Genomic DNA, 11,643 nt, shown 5'->3' on the forward strand with positions numbered 1-11,643 from the left:
CTGGAGTCTAGATATTCCGTAATGTGTAATAACTACTTAATTAATTCCAAAAAAATCCGCAGGCTGCTCATCTACTGCATTATTTACATCCGGTACTGATATGGCTTCACAGCCATGCCTATCGATACCCTATCGTGCCAAATATTTATTAAGTATAGACAAATTAATAATCAGTCAAGTTACAGCAGCAACATAACATTTATTATAGTTAACTAAGTACTTTACATGGTAACGTGAGCAGAATAATGTAAATAACTTCAGTCCATTTCATATAAAATTATACAACTAATAAATTCGTGATCTAATAATCTGTCCGCCACTGTATACTTACATAGAATAAAGTGGCCATACGTCTACGGTATCTATCACTCATGTGTGACTGTGTGTTCCTTCGTCAATAAAGCAATTTAAGTATTAGCTGAGCCTCACAAACTGGTTAGTTATGTAAGATGTTTTATGTTAGGGTTCCTCGCTGACCTAGGCTTAACACATAGGTACGGGGTGCTCTAGGGCATGCAATACCGCAATACCGGTATTCGTAATACCGGTATTAGGGACAAAATTCACGCTTTTTTCAATACCGGTATTGAAAGTTAATACCGGTATTGGAGTAATACCGGAATCGAACTTTTTTAGGCTATAATAAAGCGATTAAGATACAGTATTCCTATGTACTGTGAAAGCGCACTTGTTTCCAACCGTTTGATGCAGTTTTCGGCCGTTTGATATCTACTGGTGTCCATGCGTAAACGGACACTGGATGTAAAAATAATAATTTATTGTAAAATTTAAACTCTAATACTCAATTCTCGTAAATATCTATTACAAAAAACTGAATTTCATTGCTTTTTCTTGTTTTATTTTGACCTTTACGACCTTTAATCACAATATATGCCATTTATTACAAGGAAATCTAATACCGGTATTAATACCGGGATCCCGGTATTGAGTTGCAATACCGGAACTCAATACCGGTATTGAAAATAGTTCCGGTATTGCATGCCCTAGGTGCTACCAAACATGTCATAATATGGTGGCATTGAACTAATTAATACCTATTGATACACATAATATTTAGGTACATTACGGAATATCTAGACTTGCAGTGCATCTATGGTCCATTTATTATCCTGTATCAAATTAATATTACTGTCATCATCATCATCACGACCTATCACGGCCCCACTGCTGGGGCACGGGTCTCCTTCCAATGAAGGAAGGGTTTAGGCCTAGTCCATGATGCTGGCCTAGTGCGGGTTGGTATATTACTTACTGTACTTTAATACTTTTACCTTAAACTTCAATGTATGGTAGAGCCTTTAGACAAGTACCTAAGGGTGGAGCATGTAGTAGTAGTTAGTTATAGGTAGGTACCACAGCGCACAGGTGATTGATGTAGTTAGGAACTAGTTTTTAAGAAGTCATTCTTCTACCTACATGTTTTATTAGGTACGTTACCTACTCAGGTGTGCGAAGCCCGTGAATTTAAATTCAGCAGTCAGACGTGAATCCCATAGTTAGTAGTTAGGCATTTTATCTTTTATTAGGGCAATAATATTTTAATTGCCCATCAGTCTTCAATTAACGTGATTTTTAACCATATAAAATCTAATCCTATTTATCCTATTTATAGGTTTAGGCAATTTTGTTATGTAAAAGAACGTTAATTGGCTATAGGTACCTATATATTTATACATATTACCTAGGTCAGTGTTTTTCAACCTGTGGGTCGCGACCCCCTGGGGGGTCGCGAAGCTTCTGTAGGGGGGTCGCCAAAGGGCGAAAAAACTGAGAACTTTAGTACAAAAACAATAAAGACAATTAGTACTCATACTTTAAAAATAATAAAAATTCTTAAATACGAAGGCTGAGCTGGTTTTTTATTAATTAAATTATCTCATGGATCTGTTTTAGTACAATAGACCACATCCACCATAGAGAAAAAATAAACAATTCTGAAAAGAGTGGCATCTCGAGGAGTTTTTTGTCATACTCTATACGTCATACTGAGCCTACAACGCCATCTCTTTATATTTCTCAGCCTCATTGTACATACATACAGGGTGCCCTGTTGGGACACCCTGTATATATATAGATATTGTTATCACAAGTTAATAGCCGGATCTCCACCAAACGATCCAATGCGATCCGATCGCCCGATCCAAGAAGTTTAGTATGAGAATTCTTGGATCGCGCGATCGGATCGCGTTGGATCGTCTGGTGGGGATCCGGCTATTAACTTCAATCTATAAAGATATAAGACATATTTGCCTTAACGTAGTTACACCACACAACAGTTATTACATTTATTAGCTAAATGTAAGTTCAATCTATTTATGTACCTACCTACATGCAACAATAAATAAAAAACAAATTATTATATAATTCTTTATTACCTCGCATATAACAATGTTTCAGTTCAGTTTTGTTCATGTCACTTGTAAAATAATATGCGAGTGGGTGTGTGTATTCCTTTTTTATTCCTTTCACCATGAAAACCACTTCATGTTTTGCTAGTTTATGTTTCCCAAGAGAAGCAAATCTTGTCACTTGTGGTGATAAAGTCATTTCGTCCAATAGTGCATCATTTATCCTCGCGAGGCAAATCTTTGACAACATTTATCAGTTTGGTACACATAGTATTTTAATCTTCAGCGGATATGAAGACGTCGATCGCTCTTTGCCAGTGCCGTGGAACCACATGGAACCTGGATCCATATGGAATCTGTCAGGTCACAAGAATTTCATAAAAAGACTTTTTGCGGATAAAGATGCTTTTTCTTAACACACCATGTTTATTTTTATTTGTAGGTATATAAAATTTATAAATAACGATAAGTATACCGAGAGAAAAGGCTTTTATTACAAAAATGTTATTTGCGAGACATTGTAAGACAACTGAACTGACACTGACACGCAATTTCTTCATAATAGCCATAGATCATGACAATGTTGACATTCAAATACTACTTATCTATGTGTCTTGTTATTGTTATATGGTCTTGTTCATAACGCCATCTTACATCTTTTTTGGTAATAAGAGTAATATAAAGAGATGGCGCTACCTTCTACTAAAAGTTCAGCCATTAAGGCAGTGAGCCCCCCCTGACATCCACACAGTAAGGATGGAGGACAGATTACACAGAATACCGAAGAGTATAATCAGCCTCTGTGTCTAGCCTTTGTGGACTATGAAAACGCCTTCAACTCCATCGAGACATGGGAAATTTTGGTAGCGTTGCAGAGATTTCAAATCGAATGGCGCTATATCGAGGAGTTGAGGAGTCTGTACGATGCCGCCGGACTTGGCATATGTATAAATGGCGAGTACATGACACACCTCTCTGCTTCGCGGACGACATCGTTATTATGGCAGAATCTCTGCAGGAACTCAGCTGGATGATGGAAGTGGCCTAAATGCTGCTTCCCAACGTGTAGACTTCGGAGTATAAATTTGGACAAGACGAAAGTCATATAAGTACAATGCTCACATCGAACTGGAGCCGATGATCGTTAATGAGGCAACAATCGAATTTGTGCAAGATATGTCTACCTCGGGGAGACAAAAGGCAAATTCGGCTAGGCAGAAGCAACTTCGACAAGGAGGCTGCAAGGCGCATCCAACTGGGTTGGGCTGTATTCGGAAAACTTCGTCAGCACATATTCTCCTTGGCCATCCCTCAGAGCCTGAAGACTAAAGATTTCAACCAGTGCGTCCTGCCTGTGATGACGTATGGTGCAGAGACGTGGGCACTGACGGTAGGACTAGTCCACCGATTTAAAGTCGCTCAGCGTGCTATGGAGAGAGCTATGCTTGGGGTTTCTCTGATAAATCGTATCGGAAATGAGGTTTTCCGTCAGTCAGAGGATTAAGATTACTGGCATAGCTGTCAAAATATGCAAGCTGAAGTGGCAGTGGGCTGGTCATATCTGCCGAAGAACCGATAACCGTTGGGGTAGTCGAGTTCTCGAGTGGAGACCACGAATAGGCAAACGTAGCGTGGGTAGGCCTTCCTGCCTGGTTCAAAGACGACGACCACAAGTATTTGTTTTTTTGTAAAGCCAGGTAGTTTGTCTTTTTACTTTTATTTCACCGTTGAAAACTTTTATTCAAGATATTGAAATGCAAAAAAAAGTTAGATAGAAAAAGCTAATTTCGAAAAAGAAATTCCGGGTCGCAATGGCATTAGTTGTACGTACCTATGTACATGGCCACACGTATTCTAAGTGTGTAATTCTAAAATAATGTGTTTTTAAATCCGATAAGTATGTACTACTTTGAATCCTAATCATGGAAACCATGAATACGTCGTATGGAATGAATATTGGGAATACTGTAACATACACATACATACATGATAAAAAACCGAAAGGGCCAAGGGGGTCGCGAAATATTTTTTTATACCAGGGGGGTCGCGTCATGAAAAAGGTTGAAAAACACTGACCTAGGTTGTTGGGAGATCCTATAATCCGACCTTGATGGTGCGTTGATCCATATCAAAATAATGTCTTACACGTGGGAAGATTGTGACGAAATTTAAAGTGATGATTGCTTCTGCTACTTCTAGACTTGCTAGTTAAGTCTATAACTATTCTTATCCAAGTCCAGAAGTCCGGTCAACCCTGAAAAAGTCGAGGAGGAGTCGCGTCGCGGGTGAGGTGCAGGCGAAGCAAGAAGTTGACATTGTAAATGAGACATAAGTATATTATTATATACCTATAACTCGCTGCGACATAGCAGTGAGCGGAGCGCCTAATGAAAGTATCCTAGATCTGTCACAGGATTGGGGTCCAATCAATAGCTAACGGTAATCTCACTGATAAAATTCCACCCTGAGGTGAAACGAAACTGTTTCACGTGACTTTTTTATTACCCGTCTGCCGAAGGACGAGGGTAATGTTTTTTTATAAGAGTTTTTTTCCATATACAGGATGTTGCAAAAAGGGTTGCAATTTTGCAACAGCCTGTATACTATGATCTGAGAATTTTACTCCAGAACTCAGAATACCACACAGCGTAACATTAATGGTATACAAACGCATTATTTTCTATGTTGGACATTGACAGTGACAGATCTTGACAGTTGACAATCTCTTCACTTGACATTGACAGTTAAAGATTGAGATTTTTTGCCAACAAATCGAAAAGTTTTCAGTGAAAGTGTTTGAAAATTAATTTATTTTTGCGATTAAAGACTGAAAATGGCTACGGTGGAAGAGTTGCAACATAAAGTGAAAGAGCTGGAAGCCAAGCTCGCCTCCATTCAGGGAAATGCCGGATCAGTGCGACAGAAAATTGATGTGATGTCCTCCGAAGTAGTAGACTCAAATCCTTACAGGTAATTTACATTTTATTACAGGAGTTGATGAAGGAGTTGGTTTTAAAATAAACAAGACCTACCCAATATATTGTTCAAATTAGTTACTTCGGTTTTTTACTAAAAAGTTCCATGTGAAACCATTAACCATATGTTTGTAACACTTCTTCATCTTATTTACGTCCTTAGCTGTATTTATATCAATAAAACTATGTGTACCTATAAAAAATATTTACATGGAAGGCTATGCTAGCTATACAGAATAGAGGCAATACAGGAACTATTTGAATTTTCAGTCGTCTTATGGCGCTGAAGAGGATGGGTATAGTGGATAACTATGAGAAGATCCGAGACTTGTCAGTGGCGGTGGTGGGCGTGGGTGGAGTCGGCAGCGTCACCGCAGAGATGCTCACCAGGTGCGGCATCGGCAAGGTTTGTCCATACTTTCATTGTTTTTATGCCAGGTATTACATACAAAATTTAAATGAGCATCAACCTTCTGTCTAATCCAGGGTATTCAAAGCTATTTCTTATTGTGACAATACCATTAGAGTACATTCTCATTTGAATTAATCTATCACAGTGCTATATGTCATACTTAAGTTATGCTTTACCTCCATGCTTTCAGTTAACCATTTAACTGTTTATGTTTCAGTTGATCCTGTTTGACTATGACAAAGTGGAGCTGGCGAACATGAACCGGCTGTTCTTCCAGCCGCACCAGGCGGGGCTCAGCAAGGTGGATGCCGCCGCCTCCACGCTGCAGAATATCAACCCCGATGTGCAGATTGATGCATACAATTATAATATTACTACGGTGGATAACTTTCAAAAGTTCTGTGATACTATTAGGTAAGGCATGAACTTTCAAATTGTCTAATTATATGTTCAGGAGAAGCAGAATCTACATTATTGCATGATTGATAAAAAAATTTGTATAAATTTTACCAAACTACTGAAAGTATTGTATTTGTGAAACTAATATTGCTCATGAGCTTTCAAAAATTTATACCTTTGTTCAGGCTTATAGGAAAGTATCTTTGATAATGGCAATAACTTTGTCAAACTGAAAATACTTACTTACTTCCCAAGACTATGATATTTAAAAAAAACAGGAATATTTAGCTTCATCATTAAAAAGTAATTTTGTCCTTCTCTCAGCACGGGCAGCCTGACATCTGGCCCAGTGGACCTGGTGCTGAGCTGCGTGGACAACTTCGAGGCGCGCATGGCCATCAACACGGCCTGCAACGAGCTCAAGCAGAAGTGGTTCGAGTCCGGAGTCAGCGAGAACGCCGTGTCGGGGCACATACAGTTCATTGTGCCCGGGGAGACGGCTTGTTTTGCTGTGAGTAGTGGGTATAAGGGGACTGGTTTTATGGTAAACCTAAAAAATAATGAGTTTTTTTTATTTAACAACATACTTTCACATATTAGAATTTACTTTTATCAGCCTTTCTTTTGTTTTATTTTTTATTTCGTCTAGTCTTTGTAATTTTGTTCTAGATAATCTGCATTTCTTGATAAAGAAACAATATGAAAATGGTAGCCAATTCAAATGTGCTACATATTAGAAAGGAGTATTAACGCACATATGAAAAGAGCCTTCTAATAGTTTTTTTAAAATTTACGTGCCATATAGTAGATACTGTGAAATTATTTACATGCCCTACAATGCCCTACATATTTAATTCCAGTGTGCCCCGCCGCTAGTGGTGGCGTCGAAGATAGACGAGAAGACATTGAAACGCGAGGGAGTGTGCGCGGCCAGCCTGCCCACCACCATGGGCATCGTCGCCGGGTTCTTAGGTAACAAATTTATAATATTTTTAAAACATAAATTACTTTAAAACATGAACTACCTACATCATTATCAGCGATCAATAATCGGCATCTATGGCTTGCCATGTACGTTATTTTGACTAAAGGATCCCGCCCGATCAAAGGTTAGGTTTAACATATTAAAATTTGCTAAGTTACGTGTATCCAAGTCTGCATGATAGTATTGTAACTATTACAACTTGTTGTTTCCAGTACAAAATACGCTGAAGCATCTCTTAGGATTTGGAAATGTCACTCACTACTTGGGCTACAGTGCATTGACTGACTTCTTCCCTACCATGAGCTTAAAGGTAAGGTATACTTAAAATACCTACATTTAATGATACACATGATCTGCAAGTCATTAAAAAAAAATCACCCTCTTTTGTATACTTCGTATAATGACCATTACATACTTCGGTGCGCGTTCTTGCGAAATAGACCAATGGCGTTGCTCGGTGTTACACATTCCACCCGCGCCGCACCCCGCACACCATAAACAGGGTTTTCTAAACGGCCATTCACAAAATGGTCTTGTGTATTGGTCCAGTTACGTCTTACTATTTAGTATACTCACATCTATCTCTTCCAATTCGCAGCCCAACCCGCACTGCGACGACCCCCACTGCCGCGCCCGGCAGAGCGAGGCGCGCGCGCGGCCGCTAGTCGAAGTGGCTACCGAGGTGCTGGAGGACACCAAGCCACTGCACGACGAGAATGAGTGGGGTATGTTGTGTCCGCTTTATTGTACTTTAGTAGCTTTTTCGTATAAACGTCCAATTGAGTTTAAAGGAGGTTTCCCGTGGGAAATCTGGGATAAAAAGTAGCGTAGGTATAGGAATCAGGTATAACGCATAAAGGTGAAAGAATTAGGGTGCATCGTCACGCTCAGGTGGCAATAACAATATAGTAGAACCCGCACTGCGACGACGCCCACTGCCGCGCCCGGCAGAGCGAGGCGCGCGCGCGGCCGCTAGTCGAGGTGGCCACGGAGGTGCTGGAGGACACCAAGCCACTGCACGACGAGAATGAGTAAGGTATGTGTCAACAGTCATAGTAACTTCCCGTTCCCACTAGTCGGCACTGTCGGGCCATTTTTTATCGTGTGTCCTAGTGGCAGAACATTATTTTATATGAAGCTGTGCACTCTTGTCCGACACCGATTTACATAGGTATAAAATGCACATCCGATAAGAAATCGGCCCCACAATGTCGTCTAGTAGGAACGGGGGGCGGGGGTTAAGTCTTTATTATAAACTTGCTATTCCGTACAGGCGTAGACATTGCATCTGTGATTGTGAAATAAAAAGTCAAATTCAAATGGTTTAATCGACGTAAAATTTTACAATTATTTGTCGATAGTCATCTACCACCATTTCACAAAGGCCCCGTCATTGAGAAGGAAAGAAATGGCGAAAGAAACTCCTCGAGCATCTTTTCAACTTTTTCCTTATAATCTATTACAATTTTTACTTATATCTAGTACCTACAATTTTACTTAAGTACCTATATCCATTTCATTTTTTCAATAGCCTTAGCTGAGGTGGACAAGTCCACGCGTTTTTGTCGTTTAAATTATCATTTATACTATAGTAAGCTTTACTACATAATGTAGCTTTAACATAATTCTTAAATCTTTGCTCAGTAAGGTTTATTGCTTCATTTGATAATTTATTATAAAAGCGTATACAGTTCCCCATGAATGATGTGTTTGTTTTCGAAAGTCTGAGTGTGGGGAAAAGCAACTTATTTTTGTTTCTGGTCTCAATACCGTGAGTGGCTCCTACTTTACTAAATGAATTTAAGTTTTTACGAACATACATAATATTTTCATAGATATATTGGCATGGAACAGTTAGTATACCTATTTCCTTAAACGTATCTCTTAATGAAATTCTAGACCCTAATACATATATGGCTCGAATTGCTCGTTTTTGCAGAACAAAGATTTGATTAATGTCAGCCGCTCGTCCCCACAATAGAATTCCGTAAGACATAACACTATGAAAATAACTAAAATACACAAGCCTGGCTGTATCTACATCTGTTAACTGTCTAATGGTTCTAACCGCATAAGCTGCAGAACTCAATCTACCGGCTATCCTCTCAATATGGGGTCCCCATTGCAATTTTGAGTCAATTGTAATACCCAGGAATACCGTTTCATTTACTAACTCTAGCTTATCGTTATTCAATGTCAAATATGTCTCTACTTGTCTTACATTAGGCAAAGTGAATTTAATACATTTTGTTTTCTTGGAGTTAAGAGCTATATTATTTACAGTGAACCAATTAGCAACTATGGAAAGAGTACTGTTTGCATTGTCAAAATTGACTTCTTGTCGCTTCAACTTAAATATAAGTGAAGTATCATCAGCAAACAGTACTATCTCACATAATTTATCTACCAAAAACGGTAAATCGTTAACATATACAAGAAACAAGAATGGTCCTAAAATCGAGCCTTGGGGAACACCCATACTGACAGGACAGCCAGCCGAACGCACTCCATTTATGTCAACTAGTTGAGTTCTGTTGCTCAAGTATGATTCCAATAATGTAAGAGCTTTGCCAGTTAGCCCATAATATTTAAGTTTCATAAGTAGAGTGGCATGATCCACACAATCAAATGCTTTCGATAGATCGCAAAATACACCCACAGCATCAAGACGTTCCTCCCAAGCACTAAATATGTGTTTGACCAACGCGACACCAGCGTCAGTTGTAGATCGACCTTTGGTGAAACCGAACTGTTGGTTATGGAGAAGGCCGTGAATACTAAAGTGCGAAAGCATTTGATGCAGCATAATTTTTTCAAATATTTTACTCAGTACTGGCAAAACTGATACAGGCCTAAAATTATTGGGATCATTTTTCTCACCAGATTTAAAAAGCGGTATTAGTTTACTAAGTTTCATAAATCGGGGAAGTAGCTTGTAGCTCTTACATGTCAATACACTAAGATGGCAACATACTATGTGGATTGAATTTTAGCACTGATATTTCAATAGGTTATTGGTTATTAATCTGAATATTTTGTACGTTTTCAGGTATCAGTTTAGTGGACGAGAATTCTCCAGTAGAGGAAACTCCAACGAACCTGAATCTAGCTGAAGGAATTCAGGTAAGCCATGTTTCTATAAATTTGTATAATACACATTCTTTTATATTTAATGAAATTGTGAAAATCCCTTCATGAAGATGTAATACCATTAATAGTAAAGTCGTACATAGTTTAACCCAGAAGCACTATCGAGGAATTTATTTCGGATTTTCTTCAAAAGCAATCTTAATATAGACTTACACACCGGGGAGATAAAATATCGACTATGGTCATATTTCCAGGTGGCGTACAACATTCCCGTAGACAACAGCACTCCGGAGTCGAGCACGGGCGGCGCCGTGGCGGCCTCGGAGCTGTCGCTAGAAGAACTCATGGCACAGATGAAGTCCATGTAAATAACTGCCATAATGACCACTAGATGGCGCTGCTAACCAACCAATTAGGCGGGAGTGTGAGGTGATGTGGGCGTGTGATTGGCTGATTGTGGTGACATCTGGTGAGATGTAAACGAACTTTTGATTGTTGCGCGATGTGAAGCTTATAAGTAAGTAAGATTGTATTTATTTATTTTTTACATTTATACGTGTGCGATCTCGATTGAGCATAATGTTGTTATTTATTTGGAGCACATAAAAATTTGAAAAGCCATATGGATCAATTAGCACAAACATTAATTTAAAACAATTAAAAGTCGCAAAGGTTAATTTTAGGTTAAAAAAAGTGCTTCTGTGAAAAACATTGAATGCATTCCAATGTAACATCTACGATTTATATTTTAATATTTATAAGGCGCTTCCATTAAGTTTAAAAATTGAATTTTATATCATATTTATTATAAACTAAATGTTATCAATAAGCGAATGAAAAATATCATAAAATTTATAAGATAAATATGGACAAATTCTATTGCTATTAAATATCAAGTGTAAGAAGATCAGTTTTTATCATTTCTATCATACTATTCAACTTAGCTGTAATCTTCTTGTTTCCGGGAGGCAGTGCGTTGTTCTGAAAACGGTTAATATATTTTAGTTAGAAGCCCTATTGATAGTTATCTACTACTTGCACGCACCAAGGAAAGAGCTCGGGATTGCTCTGAAGGATCGCATCAGTAATTAAGTAATTTATAAGAGAACTAAAATAAACAAACTAGCTCTTAAAATCTGCAATTGGGAGAGGGCAGGCCATATAAGCCAAAGATCCAATATCATACGATACTCAAAGTAAGATAAAATAAGCACATTTTAAACCATCTAACCATCATACATTTCATAACAACCGAGGCTCTGTCAACGACTTGTCGTTCGATGCCGCTGGAGGCCGCCACCTGCAGCGCCAGGCTGCTGCCCACGGCGCCATCTGTGAGCCGGAACAGGAACACCGGCTCGTCGTCTTGCATTATGTGCTCGAACCTCTGGAAAAAAATAAAGTACTTAGGGC

General features: G+C 38.7%; 1 protein-coding gene across 2 annotated transcripts; it reads left to right on the forward strand.

Moving 5' to 3' along the window:
• Positions 1-5,105: 5,105 nt before the first annotated feature.
• Positions 5,106-11,137, forward strand: LOC105395037 (ubiquitin-like modifier-activating enzyme 5). 2 transcript variants are annotated; one of them, XR_007268295.1, is made up of 10 exons: positions 5,106-5,339; positions 5,615-5,750; positions 5,974-6,170; positions 6,480-6,666; positions 7,016-7,127; positions 7,353-7,450; positions 7,739-7,786; positions 8,098-8,176; positions 10,190-10,263; positions 10,485-10,510. XR_007268295.1 is itself a non-coding variant. In XM_048633403.1 (9 exons), the coding sequence occupies exons 1-9, from the start codon at positions 5,203-5,205 to the stop codon at positions 10,596-10,598; spliced, it is 1,182 nt and encodes a 393-aa protein (XP_048489360.1). In that variant the 5' UTR covers positions 5,107-5,202; the 3' UTR covers positions 10,599-11,137. The 2 variants fall into 2 exon arrangements, 1 of the variants encoding a protein (XP_048489360.1); XM_048633403.1 differs by lacking the exon at positions 8,098-8,176 and having other exon boundaries at positions 5,107-5,339; positions 7,739-7,865; positions 10,485-11,137.
• Positions 11,138-11,643: the final 506 nt, after the last annotated feature.

This window comes from Plutella xylostella, chromosome 5 (genome assembly GCF_932276165.1).
Source record: "Plutella xylostella chromosome 5, ilPluXylo3.1, whole genome shotgun sequence".
NCBI classification, from domain to species: Eukaryota; Metazoa; Arthropoda; class Insecta; order Lepidoptera; family Plutellidae; genus Plutella; species Plutella xylostella.